Source organism: Mya arenaria, chromosome 1 (genome assembly GCF_026914265.1).
Source record: "Mya arenaria isolate MELC-2E11 chromosome 1, ASM2691426v1".
NCBI classification, from domain to species: domain Eukaryota; kingdom Metazoa; phylum Mollusca; class Bivalvia; order Myida; family Myidae; genus Mya; species Mya arenaria.
This window is the reverse complement of record NC_069122.1, coordinates 10,372,756-10,398,159: the sequence shown is the minus strand read 5'-3', so window position 1 is coordinate 10,398,159 and position 25,404 is coordinate 10,372,756. Positions and strand designations below refer to the sequence as shown.

Here is a 25,404-nt window from a genome sequence, read left to right as displayed (position 1 = left end):
GGGAATATTGGGGACTTTGACTTTCGGTCCAGCAAATCCCTGCCTGGGGGGGGGGGGGGGGGGGGCGTGGCTACAATTGACTGGTGAATTATTCAAACACAACTTTTAATGTAAATTTAGTATTTAGTATTTTTCTCCCTTTTTTAATTTTTAAGCTACTTGCTTTTAAATTTAAATTTATTGTTTCACATGTCTGTAGGCGTGTAGCATTAACATCATTTGACCTTCAATTATTTCAGGTAAGAAGAATTGCAGACGCAATAACTAATCGATAATGAAATGGTAAGGGCATGTAACCCAGGCTAACTTTCAGCGTGGTGCAACATGGTTTCCGTAAAAAAACATAACGGTAACTAACCACATCAAAGTGGACATACCTTCTTTATTCTTTTAACCAATTTGATTTAAACTGAACTTTAAGAAAAGAAGTGTTGTCTATTTACATTGAAATTCATAGCGAAAGGAATAAGTAGTGTGTAACCTTCAGTGAGTTATAAACAACCTCGCGCATGCGCACTGGCTATGATAGAAGTACATGTACTCGCGAACACTACGCAAACGTTAGCATTGGTATCTTGTTATCAATTATATATATGTGGCGGATCCGTATCACTTCACGGGTCACAGGTTCGATTTCACGTCCCATCACTAAAAATACTAATCGTCTGCCGGGAGGGACGTTAAATGGGGATTCCGTGTGACAGTGTCATACACTGGTGCACGTTAAAGAACCAGGGTAGCTCTAACCAGGGTTACATTCTGTCTGTGCACTATGCTCCAAAAAACCTAAAATGACTAACAATCTTAACGGAGCACTTGCCGAGTGGGCAAGGCCCTAGTGCGAGCATAAATAAGCTTACACACCACCTGACCTTGTTTTGTTTTATAATGGTAAGTCGGCACCGGGCTGCGCCTGACTAAATAGCAATTAGAGCCAAAATAAGCTCTTACTATTATTTAAAGTGACACTCTTATTCAAAATCAATACATACACAAGTATAACACACATCAATTTTGAGTGATAAACCTTCAACTACTTACTAAATAATGCATTCATGGAAAATATTAATAACTGATAATAATATTATAACCGAGTATTTAATACCTGGAAACGCAAAAATATTAAATGATTGGTGAATGTTAAAAGATTTACTGTGATCTGCTATCGTCTGGTATGGTAACAGTACCGTGTTTTCTGCACATTTCTTTCAAATTTAATTCGGTATCCTTCATAAGCACCATTGTTTTCGACATTTGTTCATCCTTTTGGTATATTTAAACAATTGTATTAAATTAGTTAAATCTTATTTTGGAGTATTAGAGCATCTTTAACTATAACCTATACAATATATTTTAGTTCGGTTGTATAAAGCTCTGCATGTTCCACAGACAATGTTTTTATTTCCTGTTTTTTTCTTGTTTCTTTTTCAAAATAAATATTTATAAATAAAGTTCCCGTTAATGTTGCAAAAATATCAGCTATATCTGTTAATTGTACCATTCCTGGAAACATTCCGCATTTTCCAGACGTTCAGAAGAAGGCGAAATATAAAAAGGGGTAGCAGCAAAGTGTTTGGAGGGTTTGTTTACGCTAATTTAACATATAAAATGAATTAATACTTTCGAAATGGTATCTGGCATTCTTGAGAGTCTGTACGCTATGCCTTGATAAACATAGGCGGCAGTGGCAGTAGCAGCCAGACAGTATATTATCATAATAAAACACACCAATTTTTTTCTTGATTAACATAGGCGGCAATATCAGCCACAGATGGCGTGAGCGTGTGCGTGTGCGTGTGTGTGTGTGTGTGTGCGCGCGCGCGCGTGCGTGTGCGCGTGACGGGGAGTGTGTGCGTTTGTATGCGGGCGTGTGCGTGCGTGTGCGCGTATGTGTGTGCGTGCATGTGTGTGCGCGCGCGCGCGCGCGCGCGCGTGTATGTGTGTGTGTTTGTTTGTGTGTATGTGTGTGTGTTTATGTGTGTGTCTTCGTGAGTGCGTGCGTATGCGCATATGTGCGACGTGTTTGCATGTGCGTGTGCGCGTATGTATGTGCGTATATGTGTGCTGAAACCATACTGATAGAAACAATGACTATGTACGTGTTGATATGACCTCTGAGTAAACAATTAATGAGACAACAACTGTACTAGTATTTTAAGTACGAACCCAAAGAGGAAGTTAAACTAGATACCTCTTCATAGAATTGAAACAAAGAAATTCCTTATCGACCGGGCCTTCTGTAGATTTGTTTTGAATAATCACTCGTCGCTGTGTACGGATGAAATAAATCAAATATTAAAACAGCGTAAAACAAGTGATTTAAATGATGAATAAGATGTAATTTCTTTTCCGGAAGGGGACTAGAAAAACCTTCCAAAAATGGTATGCGTTTTGGTTCATTCTCTAGACGATCTGCGTAGTTACAGAAATTATATTTTCTGGATCGAGTTTTGTTAACTTGTTAAGTTGACTATACTAACAGTATACATGTTGTTTATAATTATGCTTATAATTGCTGTTAGTAAAAATATAATGTGACTTTGTGGTTATTGTTTGTATCTTAAGAAAGACATATCATTACCAGGAAGTGAATTAAATTTTCTGAAAAAAAAGAAAGAGCTTTTCAAGAAACCACAAAACATTGTTGAATTGAAAGTAAATGCAAATGCTATCAAAAATGGCTTAACTCCTTATTACACCAAAACAAACTCTGTGACCTAGTTTTTGACCCCAGATGACCCATATTTGAACTTGAGCTAGAAATCATCGAAACAACTTTACTGACAAATTTCCAGGATATTTTGGCTGACAAATGTTACCTCTAGAGTGTTAACAAGGTATTTCCATATTTGGGTTCTGTGACCTAGTTTTTGATCCCAGATAACCCATATTCGAAATCGTCCGTCCATTTACTGGGGCAATCATCATGACCAAGTTTCGTGACAATTGAGGCAAAAATGTGACCCCTAGAGTGTTAACAAACTAAGTGTGGACGGACGACAGACGACGGACAATCATCGATCCTAAAAGCTCACCCTCAGCCTACGGCTAAGGTGAGCTAAAAAACTGTACTTGATTTAGTATCTTTAGTACGAATCGAAGGAGGAAGTTTAACTAGATACCTCTTCACGGAATTGGATACAAAAAAAATCGTTATCGGCCAGGCCTTCTTCAGATTTGTTTTGAATAACCACTCGTCGCTGTTTAAGGATAAAATAAATCAAAAGTCAAAAGAGCATGAAATAAGTGATTTAAATGATGAATTAGACTGAATTGATTAAATTGACTTCTCGAAAGGGACTAGTAAAACCTCCAAAAATGTTATGCGTTTTGTTTCATTCTCTTTAGATGATCCGCGTTGTTACAAAAAATAATTTTTTCTGGATCGAATTTTGTTAACTTGTTAATTTGACTATACTAACAGTATACATGTTGTTTATAATTATGCTTATAATTGTTGTTCGTAAAAATGTATTGTGATTTTGTGGTTATTGTGTACATTTTCATTAACAGGAAGTGAATTAAATTTTATGAAAAAAATAATAATATCAAGAAACCTCAAGACATTGTTAAATTTGAAGTCTTGAGCATTTTTACAAAAAAAGAATATGTGGTCAAAAAACTTCTCCGGAAATAATGCAAATGCTATTAATGACAGAATATGATACAATCTCCTTTTGTTAAAATTGCTTCACTCCTAATTAAACCAAAACAATTTGGAAATGAATTTTGTTTATGTCACGAATGCTTACCATGGCATTTCGGAATATTGGGTGTCAAATAATTAATACGTTATGCTTTTAATTCAGTGTGTGTATACCACGTGATAAATTACGTCATATATGCTACGTCGGAAGGCAATATTTTGCTTAAAATAAAGACTTAAATCAAAGAGAACTTTTCGCTCAATACACCATTTTAAATGAAATAAAGGCCAGTCTATGCCGCTTAAAGAGCCCCACCTTTGTTTTATAACCGGAGTTTGATAAGGCGATTAGTTACATCAAACACTTCGACAAACCTGTTTCCAAAACAATGTTTTGACAGAGCTCCGTCAGACGGCCGTATCGTGAAAGGTTTGTCGAAGTGTTATAAGAAACTAAACTCTCAATCAAAATATGGTAAAGACCGATGGCGGGGCTTCGTTAGCGGCATAGACTGTGCTATGTTTCATTTAAAATGGTAATGAAAATGAAAAGTTATCATTGTTTTAAGTCTTAAATCGCAGCAAAATATTGCCTGCCGCCGAATCATTTATGACGCAATTTATCAAGTGGTATACACACACTGTAATTTTAATGGACACAAAGTGTTCATTACCACTCTTTCTTCCATTTCTTCTAGTCCCGGCCTGTACTAGTAGCCGCCATAGACTTTGGGACAACATACTCTAGTTGGGCTTTTTCTTTCCAACACGAGTATGACAGTGACCCTACAAAGATTTCTGCAAAACAATGGAAGGGTCATGAATCACAAAAAGGTACGGCGTTTGCCATTGGCTCATATGATAATTAACTTAATGTACTAAAAACCGATGCATCTACATCTACATAATTGAGCCTATATCACTTCTTATCTAACAGAGATAAAAACACATAAACAATGTGCCGCCATTAACCAGTGTAGGACGTTGACACCACGTCCTGTTTTTGAGTCGTTTATTAGCTATTGACGAAGCTTTTAGATGTAATAGCAAACTACATAAATTCCTTTGTGTGATGTTTTATATATTTTACTACTATTGATACTATATATACGTTATGTTTTATCAACCTTTATGTATAAAGGTTTCGGCATTTAAGTAACTGACAGTGCAGAGCTATGCTAGATTGAAAATATATAACTAATCAATTACCATGTCGTGGTCATAGAGAAGCAATAACGAATGGAAACTAAACTAAATGCATAAAAGATATGGAAACTACAAAGACAAAATAAAATATAAATCTGCAATCATTTTCTTTTTACAACATTTATTCAACACCAAAAAATGTTTTTCAAAGTCGTATGTTGACTTATATAGGTCCTACATGCGCCTTAATCAAACCCGATGGAAAAACGCTACATGCTTTTGGGTTTGACGCAGAGACGAAGTACTCTGACCTGCTTGAAGAGGACAATGACGAGGGTTATTATTTCTTCAAGCGCTTCAAGATGAGGCTTTGTGGGCAGGCAAGGCAAATCGTGTACAGTTTAAACTTATAGCTTACTTTATAACACATTGAAAATGCATGCTTATCTTTCTATTTGAGTGCAACATTTATGACAAATACGTACAGTGCTTATGAGAGACACTTATCTAAATTTATTAGTTCAAGTACATATATATCAGTATCTAATCAGTAAGATGTTAATTTATATTAAACTTTTAAGATTGAAGAATAACTGCAATAAATATTGTATGATTGTTTTGTATTAACGACGAGTTTGTGTCAATTTATAGAAAATCCACAGAGACACCGAAATAGAAGATATCCAGGGAAAATCACTGCTTGCGAAAACAGTGTTTGCTCTTTCTATAAAGTAAGTATAGAGTCCTTGGAAAGAATTAGTTTATACCATACTTGTAGCAACAGTTAAGAAAGGGTTTCTTGTAAAATTATATTCATATCATAATTATCATATAAAAATAAAAGTCTCCCTTTATTTATTAGTAGTTTAAAAAATGTTTATTTTGTTTAAGTAGAATGGTATAATTTATAAGCTGAACTACCAATGCAAAAAGTTTGAAGTTTATTATTAATACAATGGAAACTAAATGGACTACAGTAGCAGATTCTGTACTAAGGCTAAGGCATCGACGACACTAAACTGGGGACAAACAACATGCTATGATTTTGATTAAATTTGTGTTTTACAGGTATCTGAAAGACGATCTCCTGGCAGTGACAAACGACCGCGTTTCGAGCATGATTAAAGAGAGTGAGATACATTGGGTTTTGACTGTTCCTGCAATTTGGGACGACGGTGCCAAACAGTTTATGAGGGAAGCGGCCATAGAGGTTAAACTATTTAAAAACATCAACACATAACTTATCTTTATGTGTATGGATAATGTATTAGTTAGTTAGTTACGTGTTCCTCCTACATATACTATCAATTCACAGTCTCAATCATATCGAGACTGATATTTGTACTCATAAATTTCTTTTTCCATATCCAACAGTGAAACTCTCGTTTTCTAATTCCGCATCATGCTAGTACGGTGTGTACTCTAGGAACTACTTTCGCGTCGCTTAAATAACATGACAAAAATAACTGGTAAAAAGATATCAGAGATTGGATACATAATATTACCTGTTTTAACTGACGCCACCAGTGGCATATAACTATTTCAGGACATGTTATTCAAAGAAACATGATGATAAGCACGATGCATGAAACACTTCAGATCTATCTAGACAACTAGTTGTTTGCAAATTCGAAGATAATAAATTGTATCATCATTCAAAAGACGAGCAGCTCGTGAATAAAAAAGGCGAACTCGCGTCATCGAAAGTAATAGCGATTGACTCACGAACCTCCCTCAGTTCTGCTGATCGTCGTAAAATCCCATGAACATTCACTTTTATTATTAAAATGGCCACTTTAAGTCTTCAAGAAATGGCGATTTGTTTATACTCGTAAAATAATTAGCGGTTCAGTTATCTTTTGTATTCATTTTTCTTCTGACTTTTGACTTGTTTCGCTGAAGTAGCCTCCCTTTACTTCAATACACAAATATTTGCAGTGAAACAAAGCGAATACAATGGGATGGTAACAAACGAACCGATTACAGAAGGAATCTTATTACAAAATTGCCATATTTTAATAATATTTTCCGTAATGTACAGATCACGGAGCAAACAACTATTGACAATGTTACCACACAATTCACTAACCTAATTAATGATGTAGCAAGCCCGTTATTTAAAACATGTTCTCGGAGAGTAAATATTCACCAAGTACGTTCTACAACTTCAGTCATTAAAACAAAAGGTTGGTTTGATGCCGAATGCTATACAGCTAAACACGAGTACAACGTAGCGTTAAATACGTTTAACGGAGAAAGAAATGACGTTAATAGAGTAAATTTACTCGAGAAAAAACGGCTTTATAAACTGTTGATAAAGCGTAAAAAGAAACGTTACAAATTTGAAAAATGAGACAAATTGAAGCCCTGAAAACAAAGAAACCGAAAGACTTCTGGAAGTATTTTTGTAAGAATAAATCATCTAAAGGACAATCATTGAGTGTAAATGAATTTCACGACTATTTCAAAAACTTGGTCGACGAAATAAACATTGTAACCGATGACGAGAGTGAACAATTCTGTGACCAAGAGTTACCTGATGATGACCCAATATATAATGAGCTAGATGAAGAAATTACAATACAAGAGGTAAATGAAGCGATCAGAAACCTTAAAAGATAAAAAGCTGGATCAATGGATGAGCTTATTAATGAATATTTTATTGAATCTCGGGATATAATGGCGGGACATATGACAGACCTATTTAATCTCATTTTTTTCATCGGGTCATTTCCCAACACCATGGATGGAAGGAATTATCGTTCCTGTCTTCAAAAAGGGCGACGACGCGGTGACTAACAACTACAGGGGAAAAACTCTTATGAGCTGTTTAGCAAAAATATATTCCTCATTAATAAATAAACGACTGACTAGTTGGTGTGAGAAATACAACAAAGTAACGGATGCACAGTTCGGGTTCCGTAACGGTTTTTCAACTACTGATGCCATATTCTGTTTAAAATCCTTAATTGATACGAGGCTAAATAACGGACTTCGTCTGTATTGCGCATGCGTGGACATGAAGAAATGTTTTGACAGCGTGAACAGAAATGCTCTGTGGTTAAAGATGTCTAAAATAGGAATAAACAGTAAAATGCTTAGAACTGTGAGATCTATGTATGCTTTTGTTAGATCTAAAGTTAAACATTGCAATCAATATTCAGATTTTATCGAAATATCGGTCGGTTTAAAGCAAGGTGATATTTGTTCTCCTCTTTTCTGGTCCATCTTTATAGAAGACCTGGAACTATATTTACAGTCAAACATTGATAGTGGAATTACAATTTAGGAAATCAGTCTTATTTTAATGTTGTATGCTGACGATATGGTGATTTTAGCCGAAACAGTAGAAGACATGCAGCGCAGCTTGGACAATCTTAAGGCATACTGTGATAGATGGGGACTAAGAGTAAATGTTGATAAAACAAATATTATTGTGTTTAGACGTCGCGGTCGTTTACGAAATGATGAACACTGGATGTATGGTGTCACTTCTCTAGAGATTGTAGACAACGTTAATTATTTAGGAACGATTTTTAACTGTTATGGGTCATTTAATTCAAATGTACATCTATTGTGTGGAAATGCCTTAAAGGCATTAAACGTGCTGTTGTTCAATTTAAAAGAGTTTAGTTTTACAGCGAAGACAAAATGCCAATTGTTTGATGCGTTTGTAGTGTCTATACTCAACTATTCATCAGAAGTTTGGGGCTTTACAAAATCCAAAGAAATTGAGCGTATACATTTGCGTTTCTGTAAACGAATTTTAGGTGTTAAATTGTCTGCAAGTAATGCTGCTATCTACGGTGAACTGGGAAGACGCCCGCTATTCATAAATATATATTATAGAATAATAAAGTACTGGTTTAATTGCTGTGTTCAGAGAATTGCATAATGAAAACATTATATGTATGTTCCTTGAATGATTTACTGAATAACAAAAATAACTGGTTGTCAAATGTGAAAAACTTGTTGTATATATATGGTTTTGGTGAGGTGTGGGAACAGCCATATTTAGTCGATAAAGATATATTTTTACTAAGCTTTAAACAAAGATTATATGATTGTTATATGCAAAACTGGAGAGATGATATAATGAAAAATTCAGTATTAAATGTGTATAAGGAAATTAAGGTTAGCTTTGAATACGAAATCTATCTTAATAGTAATATTCCCCACTATTTATTAAAATTATTTACACAAATGAGAATATCATGTCACAGTCTAAGAATCGAAAATGGGCGATATGGAAGAAATCGCATTGACAGAAATCAAAGATACTGTGAACTATGTGATACTGGGGACATAGAAGATGAGTATCACTTCTTGTGCATTTGTAATAAATATAAAGTTATACGCAAGCGATATTTACCCAAATATTATATTGAAAGACCTAACATGATACAATTTTTAGAGTTGATAAACACAAGAAATGAGACACTAATTCTGAAAATAGTGACTTTCATAAATTGTGCGCGTAAAATACGAACTAATTTGTTAAATCAATGATGTGTTGTTGTTGTTTCGTTGATATTGCTTTTTTGTATCATGTATGTTTCATAAAAATAAGACTTAAAACTATGCTATATGCTCATAAATTGAATATGTGTTATCATTGATACAAGTATAATATTTCCTTTGACAATATGTTTTGATGCATGTTCTCCTTAGTAATAGTATATATTTGATATGCTTGTAATGTATTCTAAATGTAATACTAAATGGTATATTGACTATTGTATATATGTATGATCATGTTGATGGATGATGAACTGTATGTTTAAATTCAAATAAACTATTCTTCTTCCTCTTCTTCTTCACAAAAGGACGTAATATTTAACACGCGAATTTGACACCGAATTGAAACCAAAAAATAAAAAAAACAGGAATTGATCGGAAGATATACAATATTTGGACGATAAAAGGCTTTTCCGATGACCTGCATCACGTCTCGTTCGGTGAGTAAACATGTATCCGTCTCGATCGGATACGTGTTTACACACCGAACTTGACGTAATATAAGTCACCAGAAAAACGTCCTATCAAATAATCACCTTTTCACTACATTTTGTTTATATCCAAAGAGAAAAATAAAACGCACGCCGTATTGAAAACTCCGTATCACCCTGTAGATACTGTTGCTTTCGAAAACCCGTAACAGCATAGTTTTTAACTTGTTTCACTACCGTTTACACACTTGACTTTCTTTAGTGTGTTTTACATTATTAATTAATGGTCAATTACATATTTCTATAAACAATATACTTTATTTCCTTGGAGTACTATATTTGGAATATATTTGATCGCTGATTTGTGTTTTATATTCATGAAAATGCAGCGATTGATTTATGACGTCGTTTCCGGGAATTTTCACATAAAATGTGCAGTTTTGTTTTGTTGGCTTAAACTAAAAGCATTTCGTTTAAACGAAGAAAGTATCAAACCAGACCTATATTAAAAGGATCCGACGACCTATTTCACGTCTCCTTCGGTGTATAAACATGTGCGTTTGCACACCGAACTCGAAGTGATACAGGACCCATCTTAAAATCCCCTTTATCGCGTGCATCCAAAGGATCTCTCCTCCAGTATAAATTTATACTCAATGTCAGCATGTATAAGCAATGATATATGGTAGTTGGCGGGACCCGTCTGACCCACCCGTCAAGTATGGTTAAATATAAAAGTGTATGGAAGATGTGTTTTCGGTCTTGAAAACATAAATTGCGATCTGTTTCATGTTCCTGTACAAATATACGATCATGTAAATTTCAAAGCGATCAAATTTAAACATAGTAATCTGAAAAAAGATTGATATATAATTTCAGGCTGGAATTTTGGCCGATAAACTGACCATTGCACTTGAACCTGAGGCTGCCTCTTTATTTTGTCGCCATTTGTCTGTTGAAAAGAGTGGAAACCAGACGTCCTTGGCAAAGTTCACCACAGGGAAGAGATACCTCGTTTTAGACGCTGGAGGTATTTATCACTTATAAAGCTTGAGTAAATTATCTAATAATCTTACTATCGTAATCTTATTCAACCCTTTTCAAGACTAGTCCAGTCCAAATAAATTGGTACTACACACATACACCACACCGTAGTTCTTAGCACTCACACATCGATGGTTAGAACATATCCAGTATTCCGCTAAATAATTGAGTGATCATTTATATCGTCAATTTATAAGCACTTGCTGCATTCAATTGTATTCTCTACCTGTGATGCAGTTGTAAAATGTTTCCTAGTTTGGTATTTTTATCATAACTTAATGCGATCCATGGTAAGTCGGTGTTTTGTGCGTTACATTTCGTCAGTGAACAGTCTCTATCAAACCGAAGACTGCTTTTCATACTTCGAATGCACTTTATATCTATTCCATAGTTCATATACTTACCTGCTGTGCATGTAAAATATACCTCATAAACTTAGGTTATAACCTGTTATAGGTGGCACAATTGACGTCACCGCTCACGAGGTAGTAGGTAAAGGACGGGTAAAGGAGCTATACAAAGCAAGCGGTGGAGCATGGGGAGGCACGAAGGTGGATGATGCATTTCTTGATTTCCTTACACTAGTTACAGGTATATATTAAGTTCTCATGTACTAAGCTTATTGGTATGGACATTGTAATTAACATCAACTATACAAATGTATTACATAATATTTAGATAAATGTGTATAAAAATACGTTTTTATGAAATAGATTTCCTGGAATAAAAGGAGTAAATTCATAGAAACACAATACCATACATAAAATATAATGTTAGTGTTCGTTTAAATAAGCAGATTAGGGCATAGTCCGAGGCGTCTTTATTGTTTTATCAAATAAATCGTTATTCGTTCGGCGGTACAATAGGGCACATACAATATTGACTTTGCGAAATGTGTTTTGACGCGTTTCAGGACCAGACGTCATTGATTCATTCAAAAAATCAAACTTGTACGATTACAACGATATGATGAAAAGATTTGAGATGAAGAAAAGAAGCATCACACATGAGAGTGAATCGAAAGTAGTCATGAGCCTTCCGCTGTCTTTGTTAACGACGGTGAAGCAAAAAACTGGCAAAGAGGTTGCCGAAACAGCGGCTTTGTCGAAATTCGGAAAAGAGGTAAATGTAATTTGATTACATTGACAATGTAATGAATTATTGCAGACATTGTAAATATAACAGTTTTGCCTGTCTTCATAGCTTACCCGCTGCATAAATAACAATATATTGATATTACTCTATATTTTTACCAACAATCCCCTTAATTTTGTTCATGTTTCATATTAGCTTTTATCCTCTTGACATCACTTTCTTTGATTCAGGTCAGTGTTGTTGGAGATAAACTAAAGATGACCGCATCGATTGCCCGAACATTTTTTAAAACATCAGTTACTACCACGGCTGATCACGTTGCAGATTTACTCAAAAAAGATGCAAATAAAGGTATACAAGCTATTCTAATGGTCGGTGGATTTTCAGAATCTCCCTTGTTACAGCACACGATTCAGAGTCGATTTTCTTCGTTGAAAGTCATCATTCCGGATGAGGCAGGACTTTCCATTTTGAAAGGGGCTGTTATCTTTGGCCATAGCCCAAATGCCATCACAGAGAGGATTAGTAAATATACATATGGGGTAAAGACACGACTTACTTTTAATGAAAACAAACATCCTATGTCGAACAGAGTTATTAATGAAGACGGAGCTGTCCATTGTAAGGATGCTTTCGACAAACATGTCGAAGCGGGACAATCATTAAAAATCGGTGACACTCAAGACGAACAAAATTACCGTCCTACAAGTAGTGACCAGAAAAGTATGGACTTTTCTATTTTTGCAACAAAGAAGACAAATCCTGTGCTAGTAACCGATAGCGGCTGCTTTAAAATTGGAAACCTTTGTGTTCCGATATCAGGCACAGGGTTTGATCGTAAAGTTTGCGTTGAAATGAAATTTGGAGGTACCGAAATTGAGGTAAAGGGCAAAGACAAGGCTACTGGAAATGCAGTTGAAGTCAAAGTAGACTTCCTGTCATAGAAGTGCCCCACTTGAAGCAAGCATTTTAACATAAAGTATATTTGCCGTAAGTCAACAATTTAAAACACTTAGTTTTGTTGTTCGTGTGAATGGTTAAGATGGACATTTTTATATATTTATATATATTTCACTTACTATTTTTTTACTACGCAAGGATTTTGATAGATTACATCAAATAAGATAATTGTTATTGAAGTTGACCATATTCAAGAAGCGTTTTGTATATATCTATATTGTATAAGAAAAAATGTAGTATCTTACAAACTTTTGTATTATTACTTAATTTTCCATCATAACAATTCCCCCAGCTTGTATATTTTATTAGGATTTTAGTTAAAGGGATATGCTTTTTTTATATGCACCCTTCTGCCCCCATGGAGACTAGCATGGGCACCCTTCTCCCTTCTTAGAGTTGAATGCTTTAAGACCCTACCACACTGTCACGACTTGCATCCACGAGTTACCACAGGTGCCGGTGTATTGTAACTCGCCAAAATATGCCACGAGATGACCGCGAATTCCGATGCTGGATACATCAGTTCGACACCTGCTCGAGTTCTCTTCCATGTGAATACGAGAATAGTACGAGATTCGTGTGTTAAACCCGAGTTTAAGCAACATCGGTTCGATCTGTGTTCGACATTCTTTCTTCTACCACAGAGATTTCTACGAAATATGCCGATATGTGCACGATATCATGACGAGTTATTAAGAGTGAGCAACGTGAGAATGCACGAGAAAGGACGACACATGGCGAATAGGGTATTCATACAGATGGTGCTGCACATCAGGACCAAATTCCAGTTGATCAGCGGAGGTGACGCTTCGTAGAAATTCAAAGGTGTTGTTGGTGCAGGGGATGATAACTCAACATCTGGTTCCACAGCCACCTTTTGTCTTAACGGAGGCTTTCCTTTTCTCTTCGAATGCATGACTAGTCTAACAATGGTTTACCTATTGTAAACACAGTGATGTTTACTTCTTGGAATCTTCAGAAGAAATGATGCAGTGATTTTTCATTCTATGATCACATTGAACTCGCCGGAAGTCCCAACAGTCTCGAGGACATGTCGAAGGGTATGTACAAACACACAACAACTCGAACGAATCTCGAGCAGAGATCGTAATAATGTCCTCCTGAGTCGCTGCTAAAACGCGGCGAGAAGCGACGACAAGTGAAGACATGTCTACCACAAGTGTTCGAGTTCGTTCGATACCCCTACCACATGTCTTCGATATTTGTACGAGACGAAAACTCGTACGATAATTTTAAACCGTTTAAAGTTCTTGCCACTGCTTGCCGAGTACTTTCTTTATGAGGAGACATGTCTTCGACATGCAACGACAAGGATTCGAGTCCAACACGACACCTGAAGAGTTGAGGCGAGTTGAAACTCGCAACAACTCGTAGCCGAAAGTCGCCATAGTGTGACAGGGGCTTTTGATATTCAAGTAATTCCTATGTTTTGGCATAAAGCATATATGAATAATACGATCATACCAAGTGAACATGTCTGGATTTACAATCTAAACGTACTTGAATGAAACACATTTCTAACATTTTTTGTCACATTTATAATATTTAAGGATTTCATAGCCTGATAATATGCGCGCTTTTTTTCGTAGCACGCTTTTACTTTTTCTGCAACACCTTGTCCTTTTTTAAAACCTGGCTTAAACCCAAGTTTTATGTCAAGATTTGTAAAAGCTCGTAATAGAGGCTTAACCTATAACTAAACAGTGAAAGGTACTTCAGTACATGTACGTTTTTGACAAACACTTTGTTCGAGCTTTTCGTATTATAAACAATGTTTCCTTGTGCAATTCTCGTATGAATTACTTGTGTCTTTTATTGTATATAATTTTACATGTATTAGCTGTTGTAGTCAGTTAACTAGTTTATGTGCTTGAATAAATACTTGCGTGCATGCGTACGTGCGTACATGCGACTGTGTTTTTTCTGTTTTCGATCCATATGATTTTTTTATCATTAATTAAGGATTTTGGTTTTGATGTTTAATTGAAGGATTTTGTTCATAATGTTCATATGTACTATCTTAATCCATGAAATCCATGAATTATACACTCATCTGAGTTCTCTGTATTGTCGCTGTTATAAACTCACCTTGCTGATTGAGGCTCTGTCATAAGAATGTTTTGTTATTTCACAAATGCATGAATTCATGCAACATTTAAATCTTATGTGAAGTAACTTAAAGTGACTCGTACATTGTTTGAAAAATGCACTTTTCTTAAATAAGAAATAAAGGGTGGAAAATCATTAAGAGCGTTAAAACAAAAATACCAAAATCCTTCAACAAATGTTGATATTTACCCAAATATCGCCTTTGAAGACCACAAATATTCGTTAGCGTTTATAACGCGACTGAAAATTAATTACGGTTGTAGTGTTGCTTGATTGGTTGTATGACATTATCACGTGATGTTATCAATGTATCCTGAAAAGGTCAACCTATCCACCACATTTTTAAAGTCCCGATGGCCGTGTGGACTACCCGGCTGTTTTCGATTTTTTATGACTTTACCGGCGTGGTTTGAACCCCACTAAAACCAAAATTCTTGTTTATGCTTTAACTGTATTTTTCAGCAATTTCGATATCATCGAGTAAAATAATGATAAAATAAGTGTTTTCAGATGCATTACCGACAAAACTAATTTTTGGCCCAGAAACATTAGCGAGTCACTGTAAGTGCAACAACTATGATTCCATTGCTAATCTGCCTGACACTCAAAAGTGCATATAAGTTTGTGATGTTTTGAAGTTTATATGTTTGAAATCCAAACGTTACTGACACCCTCTTATTCGTTCGAAAATAATTATAAGCTTTATATTTATGTTAATATTATTTCCATTCTAGCAGCCTATTATTTCGGCCAAAATAAATATATATTTTCCATTTGCCTTAGTTTTTTCTGAGCACAATTTGTTTCGTTTTAATCATCATCATCATCATCATCATCATCATCATCATCATCATCATCATCATCATCATCATCATCACCACCACCACCATCGTCACCATCATCATCATCATCATCATCATCATCATCATCATCATCATCATCATCATCATCATCGTCGCTACCATCATCGTCGCTACCACAATCAAATATCCTCATCACCACCACCACCATCATCATCATCATCATCATCATCATCATCATCAGCTTGCTCAAGTTCATACTGATGTTGACAACAATACAACTGTGAATTAATCAGCAGTGATCATACAGGTCAACGACCAAAGAGTCCAATTTAGAGAATTAATAATTTCAAAAAAGTAATTGTCCTAAGACGTGTGTTCATGAAAAAAACCACTAGCTGACGCAACGGTACGTATAAATACACCAAACCAAGAAACATATAATAATTGATACAGTCAGAGATGGCGTGTGAGCGTATACACGCACGTGTGTGACGGCATGTGCGTGTATGTGTGTGCGTGTGCGTGCGCATGTGTGTGCGTGCGCGACTGAGTGCGTATGTGTGCGCACGTGTGAGTGCGTGTGCGCGTATGTGTGTGCGTGCGTGTGTGTGAGGGTGTGTGTGTGTGTTTTCGTGAGTGCGTACGTATGCGCGTATGTGTGTACATGTTTGCATGTGCGTGCGTGCGTGTGCGCGCGCGTGTGTGCGTATTTGTGAGCTTTACCATACTGATAGAAAAATTGCCTTATTTATAAATGCTAGAGTCATGTTAATATGTATTCTTGAGTGAAACATAAATGAGAAAAAAACAACTGTACAAGTGTTTAGAGTACGAAGCCAAAGAGGATGTTAAACTAGATTCCACTTCATCAGGGCGGGTAATCGACCTTCACCGTACCATTCCAAATGTAAACAAAAACCGGCCATCTTGGATGTAAATAAGTAAGTTTTTAATTATTTTTCCGTTTTTAGAATAAACTTGATGCAGAAATAAAGGTATGAACCTTTTCAACATCTTTCGGTACCTACGTCGAGTAGAAACTCATTTTAGAACAAAAGTTACATGTGCACGGGAAATTGAATTGACGTGAAATGACCACGATTTGACAGGGTAAATTGCAGTGCATTTTGCTATTTTTCACTGTTTTTTGTTCAAGAAAGTTATTTTATTGGTAAACTCTCCAAATTTGTAGTGCCAATTTACATTTCATGTTAAATGACAAACTTCAAAATCAAACAAAGCACTAGTGCTCAGTAAAATTGTCGTATTTCATTTTTGGTACGGCGCAGTGCTATAAAATAAATGGTAAAGTGTAGTGCTATTTCTCACTGTTGTTTTTTCAAGAAAGTAATGTTGTCGATCACCCGCCCTGTTCATGGAATTGGAACAAAGAAATTCCTTATCGACCGGGCCTTACTTAGATTTGTTTTGAATAATCACTCGTCGCTGTGTACGAATGAAATAAATCAAATATTAAAACAGCGTAAAACAAGTGATTTAAATGATGAATAAGATGTACAATTCTCTCATCAAAGGAGCCTAGTAAAAACTTCCAGAAATGGTATGCGTTTTCTGTTTAATTCTTTATAGACGATCCGCGTTGTTACAAACAATGTGTTTTCTGGATCGAGTTTTGTTAATTTGTTTACTTGTCTATACTAACAGTACGTATGTTGTTTATAATTTTGCTCATAATTGCTGTTCGTAAAAATGTATTGTGACTTTGTGGTTATTGTTTGTATCTTAAGAAAGACATTTTCATGACCAGGAAGTGAATTAAATTTTCTGAAGAAAGAAAGATATTATCAAGAAACCACAAGAGATTGTTAAATTTGAAAGTCGTGACATGTTTTCACAAAATTATATTCATATGGTCAAACTACTTCTCCGAATAAATGCAAATGCTATCAAAAATTGCTTAACTCCTTATTACAGCAAAAAAAATGATAATGAATTATGTTTGTTTTCGCCTTTTCTTCTTACACGTTTGCACTGTGGAAGTCCCTTAACACCGTCCATTCTTCTGAAAGTCAAACTTTGTCAACTTATGTCAACTGGCGATATGCAATGTGACTAGAACTCAAAGCTTACATTTGAATGTTAAATTAAAATAATGCGGACAATGAGAAAGCATTTGCAATAAATTTGAAATGATGAGTCGTCGCCGAGTGTTTTCGCGTATTTTTGAACAATTCGCGTGAACTTGTACACTTAAAATATTGTAAAATTTGCAGAATCATATATCTAGAAAATTTACATACATTTTGAGACGGTTAAATTTATAGGTTTAAATTTTTACCTATAAAAGGTAATTGGAGATGTAGGCGACTCGCTGTAGTGTGATCGATTATTATACTAGATGTAGATTATCAGAGGCAATAGCCGAGTGGTTAACGTTGTGGACTACGAATCCAAGTAGTGGAGGTAGTTTGAGAAATAAAAGTGTTAATTAAAAGGAGTGTTGTTACCGCAGAATTGTAGTAGTAGAAGTAATTATGAAGATTTCATATAGCAGTTGTAGTTCATAATAATTAGAGAGTTATCTATCATATGTATAACTAGAAACATTTAGAGTAGAAGTATACGATTAGTTTATCGTATACATGTAGATCGTTACGTATAGATCCTATGACAGTTGTATAGAGTTGATCAACAAGTGACAGATTTATTTATTGTTCATTGTGTATTAATATTTCTTGATTGAAGTGTTGTGCATTGTATGCACTTATGCATTTATTGGACAATCTCATTGAAGATAGGGAGAAAAGCTGAACATATATAAGAGATATGATGAAGTGAGTGAAACTGAAGTCAAGCGTAGTAACAAGGCCCAAGGATTGAAAAGGAGTGATGTTCTGAGACAACTGAAGCAGAAGAGTGCTATGAGTAAGATGTTGAGCAGACATGAACGAGAGAGTGTTAAGCTAAGAAAGCTACAAGATGAAGACAGTAGAAAACAAACACTGATGATGGAAAACAGACAAAGGTTGAAACATGAACTTGAAATGAAGGAAAGAGCAGAAAAGGAGTTGTTAGAAAGAATATGAACCTTTGAAAACATGAGGAAGACTTAAATGATACAAGAAATGAAAACGAACGAATTGAAAGAGATTTGGAAATGAAAAGAGCCCATGGAGAGAAATTAAACAGGAGACTGATGTTGCTAAAAGAGAAGGAGCAGATGCTTAGGGAAAGAGCTGAGAGCAAAAGAAGTGAAAGAGACGGTTATAAAGTAAAGGAAGAAAAGAGAGTTGAAATGCATCATGAGAAAAGAAATGAACTTAATCTGAGCAGTATACATATAAACCTGGTGCACCGAAACTACCAAATTTCCGAGGTAAAGTATTTGAGCAATGGAAAAATGAAGTAACATGTCTTCCTAACAGCAAAGTACACCCTGATTATGCAATGGTACAGAAAATAAGAAATGCTCTGCAAGATGAGACAAGACAAGTCCTACTTACCTTAAAGCCATCGGCCACCGCAAATAAGATTATGATGAAACTCAGTGAAATTTATGGGGATGTGAAAACAGAAAACAGGGTGGTGCAAGATTTTTATTCTGCTAAGCAGAAGGAAGGCAAACCATGTTCAACATGGGGTGTTAGGATCGAAAGACTAATTCAACGGCCGTAGAAAAGGGTGAGATAGACGAACATAAGAGGGATAGAAAACTTATAGAGAGGTTCTGGAGAGGCTTTAGATCAGAAAAGTTAAACATGTCTACGAGAGTGGCATATGAAAGTACGGATACCTTTGAGTCATTGCGAATGAAGGCAAGGTTAGAAGAAGCAGAAGAAGGTTGCGAAAGAATGAAAGATAGATCAAAATAGGCTAAAGTTACTGTCAATCAACAGAAAGAAGAAAGTGTGATGCAGGAATTACTGCAAAGAATGAAGTCGTTGGAAAGTGAGCAAGGAAGGATAAAAGGACAGAATCAGTACTCACGGGGAAACAGTTACAATGGTAACTATAGAAGACCCTTTAGAAGGGGATACAGAGGAGCTAAAAGAGGATAAATAGGAAGACAGAATGAGGATCGGAAAGAAGGGCCAACAGGAGAGAATCAAATGAGAACTGAGAATACAGAGGATGATTTAAACGGACAGAAGCTTTCAACGGGAGGCACGATGGAAGCAAAGAGGTAGATAGCCCTACGGTGATAAAGAATAAGTTACATGAACGGTTAGTTAGATCAGCCAATGAACATTTCATTGACATTGATGGGAAGTGTGTGAAAGCCTTAATAGACACTGGATCTATGATAAGCACGCTGTCTGAGGAGTTTTCCATGTCAATGGAAGTAAAGCCTGATTTAAAGAGTTTATATGCCTTTGAACTCAATGTTTCGGGTGCAAATGGACTCCAGATTCCATATAGTGGCTATATAGAGGCCAATATTAGGTTGCCTGACACTAAAATGCAACCATTGACTATATTGTTGTTGATTGTGAAAGGTACGAATGACAACCGCAAAGTACCTTCAATTGTCGGCATGAACATAATTCGAGAGAGTGCAAGATGGTACAGATGTGAGACAGTTGGAGAAATTCCAAAGGAATGGGAAGTGGCTTTTGTATATGACAAGTAATGCTTGTATTGGAATTGTTAAGGCCATGAAGGATACTACACTGCAACAAATGGAAATGAAAATTATAACAGATCTTGTCAGAGAGTCTAACGATGTTGACTCAGCTGTAACAGAGGATGTTGAGAATGCTGGCCCTGATAAACCTAACATATGTCCAAGAGTAGTTTCTCTTAATAACCCAGGGAAAACGACAAGAGTTCCGGTACGAGTGTGTAACCGTTAAGCAATTGTGGTGAAAATAAAGGCTAGGACACCAATTTTCCAGCTACAGGAAGTGAGTGTTTTGAGGTCGGCACCCTTATTTGAAAAGAGAAATAAGAACCCTGAACAAACTGTATCTGAAAAAGAAATACCTACATCTAACGATCCATCAGCATCTGTTCATCAGTAAACCGCATCTGAAAGGGAAAATAAAGACAATAAAACAGAGATTGAATTTAAGATCAAGTATGGAGTCAACTTGAACACATCGCCTTTGACACCAGACCGGCAGTTGAAGGTCCTCAAGTTGTTTGACAAGTGGGAGGCCATATTCCCTAAAACGTTTTTGGACCTTGGAAACACTTCAGCGGTCAAACATCGGATAGAGTTAAATAACCCAGAGCTATTCAAGGATCCAATAAGAAGAATTCCTCCAGCCCTGCTTCAAGAAGTGAAGCAACATTTAAAGGATATGCTTGACATCGATGCCATCAGAGAGTCTAACAGTCCGTTTTCATCAAATGTGGTTATTGCTCGGAAAAAGGACGGCACAATACGCTTTTGTATTGATTTTTGAAAACTGAACTCTCGAACCAAGAAGGATGCTTACGCTCTTCTACGCGTCGAAGACACATGCTAGCCAGAGCGAAGTACTTTTCAAAACTTGATATGAAGTCAGGATATTGGCAAGTCGAGTTAGAAGAGGATGACAAGGAGAAGACGACCTTTGAAGTGTAGGGTCTCGGGTTCTATGACTGTAATCGCATGCCCTTTGGTATTTACAACGCCCCTGCAACGTTTCAACGCTTAATGGAACGCTGCATGGAACGCTGCATGGGAGACCGCATGGGAGGCCGTATCTACCTCGATGATATCATCTGTAGTCAAGACCTCGATAGCCACTTTGATCGCCTCGATGCTGTGTTTCAACGTCTCGCTGAATACAACCTGAAAATCAAGCCAAGCAAGTGCTAGTTCTAACAAAAAGAAACTACCTACCTATGCCATGTTGTGTCGGAAGAGGGGATCAAGGCCGATCCAAAGAAGACGGAGGCCGTCAAGAACTGGCCTACTCCAAAGTCCACCAAAGAGGTCAAGCAATTCTTGTTTTTTTCAGATTATTACAGACGTTTTATCAGGGGATTTTCAACCATAGCTAGACCGTTGAATGATTTCCTCGTAGGACAACCAACGAAGCGCAATATTTCGAAAAAAGTCAAGAAAGTACCATTCAAGTGGGAGGAGTCACAACAGAAGGCCTTTGATGACCTGAAAGAAAAGCTAACAATCCCACCATTGCTGGGATATGTTGATTATACAAAGTCCTTCACGTTACATACAGTTAGACTCGGCGCCGTTCTTTACCAAAGGCAAAGCGACAAGGAGCGAAGCTTGAAGCAGAGTGAGCGCAGCTATCCCGCTCACAGGCTTGAGTTTCTTGCCTTGAAGTGGTCTGTTACTGAAAAGCTTCATGACTTCCGCTTACCTACGTGAACACTACCGCCAAGTTGAACTCTACTGGTCACAGATGGCTAGCTGCCCTATTCAGCTTTAACTTCAGCATCACCTATAGGAAGGGAAAGAATCACATAGATGCTGATGGTCTTAGCTGTGTGGTTCCAACTGAAGTTATCCAGGCAATCAGTCACGCCGCTACAGCCGAAACAGTCCCTCTGTCAGAAACTGTACGTGATCCGGAGTTATCGCCACTAAGCTAGCACTTGGATATACCAAATGACATCCTTGATTCATACAGCCTATCTTCCTACGATTGGCATAAGGCACAGCGCCAAGTTTCAACCATTTCTAACATTGCAGACCATATTGCACACGGAATCAAACCGGCTAAGCCGATCGACCGACAGATGTCATCTTATGTTAAGGAGCGGTCGAATGTTACGATGCTTCAAGGTGTACTGTATCGGAAGACGACTATGAATAGAGTAGATCGGTTGCAGCTGCTGCTGCCTAAAGCACTTCGGGTGAAGTATTCAAAGCCCTACATGATGACCTAGGACATCAGGGGCGAGATAGAACCTCTTTAAAGAGAGGTTCTACTGGCCCGTGTTGAACAGCTTTGTCGCGGACATTGTCAGAAACTGTGGTCGTTGCATTCGCCGGAAGTCCCGCGTATCTATTTCAGAGATGTCCCCCATTACGTCTACAGTTCCAATGGACATTATCTGTATTGATTACCTCTCACTGGAACGATCCAAAGAAGGTTTTTGAGAACGTGCTAGTTTTGACGGATCATTTCAGTCGCTATGCATAGGCGTACCCTACCCGCAATCAGACAGCAAAGACTACTGCAAGAATTCTCTTTGGCAACTTCGTCGTCCATTATGGATTTCCTGCCAGGATCCATAGTGATCAAGGAAGGAACTTCGAGTCATCCCTCATAACGAAGCTTTGTAGTTCAGCTGTTGTAGAAAAGACTAGGACCACCCCCTATCACCCCATGGGTAACGGAATGGTCGAACGATACAATCAGACGTTACTTAAGATGCTAGGGACCCTTATGGAATGTCAAAAGCTTGACAGGAAGGCCCACGTCTCTAGCCTCGTACATGCATATAATGCCACTCATCATGAGAATACGGGTTTTCTCCGTATTTTCTGATGTTTGGTAGGCATCCCAGACCGGCCATTGATGCTTTACTTGGGCTCCACACTGACAGCTTGTCATCCAACATACACTCAGAGTAGGTGGTTAAACTGCAAGACCGTCTCCAATACGCCTACACCAAGGCCCGGGAAGTCGCTGCGAAGATGTCATCAAACAACAAAGCAACATATGACAACCGCACGCGAAGTTCAATCCTCCTTTACGGTGATCGTGTGCTTGTTAGAAATGTTTCCATCCGGGGAAGGCAAAAGTTGGCAGATCGATGGGAACCACACCCATACATCGTGGTACGAAAACCTCTGGAAGACATCCCTGTGTATGAGGTCAAACGGGAAGGGACACATTATAAGAAGTCTCGGACTTAACATCGGAACCATCTCCCCCCGTTTATAAGTACCACTAGCGGAGGAGATTTAGAAGAAGAGCACGTGGGCGAAGAAGATGATACAGTTCTCACTGACGATCAGAGTGTTGATTATATTGTATTGGATGCTGCCGGCGATTCATCTGAAGTAGATGATGTACCTGATGGAAAGGTCGAAGAAACTGACAAGTCCACAGATGTACCAGATGTAGCGCCCTACGCCATCCAAGCCAAGCGAGGTTCAACAGTGAATGATTCGTTGAGCACTCCAAGACCACAAATGAAACGTAAACCTCCAAAGTGGATGACTACAGGGGATTGGAAAGTTTAAGAAGCCTAGTAGATGACTAGCACTGACGATTTTAAAGTGCAGGATTTTAAAAGAGTTACAGTTTGATACTATATTGAGCCAGTTTATGATTATTCATTATTGCCATACGAAATGTTTTATTTGACCTACCTGTGGTATATGTTTCTGATTTTTTTTTGTATCAGTCGTAGTCTCTAGCCTATGGTTATTTGTAGCTGTGAAGTAGTGCTCGTGTAGTACTTACCTGTATGATATTTATAAATACTCACCTCTGGTTATTAGCAAATAGCTACATGTGTTGAATTAAGGTCAATACCTTCTTTGGTAGTAGTTTGAAAGTTGGTTGTTTGATATGTGGAAACTACTTACCCTACGGCTTATGTTTGTAGAGAGTAATAGGAGAGCTATGTCACAGTAGTTATTAACGTACCTCAGGTGCTAATAAAACGTTATACACTTACCTTCGGTGTGTGTATATTCATGAGTTGTAGCCCAGCCGGCCTGCATGTTATTTCTGAATATGTATTTGTGATTTTCTTTTAATGCTTGATGCTTTTATTATATTTTTATTGATTTATTTCAGACTGTTTAACAAAAAGGTCAGGAGCCTTTTTATCGAAGTAGGGGGAGAATGTCTTGTATTTGGAATTGTAATTTCTATTTTATGATCCGTACTTTTTTTTTCAACTAAAACTCCGCCCCTACTGTCCTGTGATCTCTATTCTACGAGTCTTATCATTTCTCAACTAAATATCCGCCCTTACTGTCTTGTGATCTCTATTCTACGAGTCTTATTATTTCTCAACTAAATATCCGCCCCTACTGTCCTGTGATCAATCTAATTCAGTTCAACTAACCTTTCACGCATGACTGTTTTCAATGTGTCAAGGGCTATAATCTGTGCATTTGCCATATTCTGTTGTTGACAACAGTCATATCTTATTTTCATAAATAAATATCTTGGATATTTATTGCAGGTTAGTTGTTTTCGTTTTTGTTGTATTGTTTACGTATTGTTGATTAGAATCTGTGCATTTGCCATATTCGGTTGTTGACTTTCAGTCATATCCTATTTTCATAAATAAATATCTTGGATATTTATTGCAGGCTGGTTGTTATTACTTGGCAAAACAACAGAACCCAATTAATTTATGCCGGCTTGAGCTACCGTCGACATATGCTTGCGCGAGTGTGCGCGTATGTGTGTGCGTATGTGTGTACATGCGTGCGTGCGCACGTATGTGTGTGTGCGCGCGCGAGTGTGTGTGTATGAGTGTGTGGTTGTGTTTGTACGCGCGATGTGTGTGCATGTTTGCATGTACGTACGTGCGTGTGCGCACGCGTTTGTCGGCGTATTTGTGATCTTTGCCATACTGAGAACTGTACTAAGTTTATTATCTTAAGTACGAATCGAAAGAGGAAGTTAAACTGGACACCTCTTCATGGAATTGAAACAAAAAAAATCTTATCGGCCTTCATTAGATTTGATTTGAATAACCATTCGTCGCTGTGTACGGATAAAATAATTCAAATATCAAA

At 37.0% G+C, this 25,404-nt stretch overlaps 1 protein-coding gene across 1 annotated transcript in view; it reads left to right on the top strand.

The window, feature by feature from the left end:
• Window positions 1–324: 324 nt before the first annotated feature.
• Window positions 325–25,404, top strand: part of LOC128221247 (heat shock 70 kDa protein 12B-like) — a 32,193-nt gene continuing 7,113 nt past the window's right edge. The window contains exons 1-9 of the mRNA XM_052929825.1: window positions 325–333; window positions 4,345–4,480; window positions 5,024–5,184; window positions 5,444–5,523; window positions 5,861–6,002; window positions 10,621–10,771; window positions 11,242–11,376; window positions 11,699–11,907; window positions 12,111–12,405. Coding sequence (XP_052785785.1) covers window positions 325–333; window positions 4,345–4,480; window positions 5,024–5,184; window positions 5,444–5,523; window positions 5,861–6,002; window positions 10,621–10,771; window positions 11,242–11,376; window positions 11,699–11,907; window positions 12,111–12,405 — 1,318 coding nt within the window. The remainder of the gene's footprint in view (window positions 334–4,344; window positions 4,481–5,023; window positions 5,185–5,443; window positions 5,524–5,860; window positions 6,003–10,620; window positions 10,772–11,241; window positions 11,377–11,698; window positions 11,908–12,110; window positions 12,406–25,404) is intronic.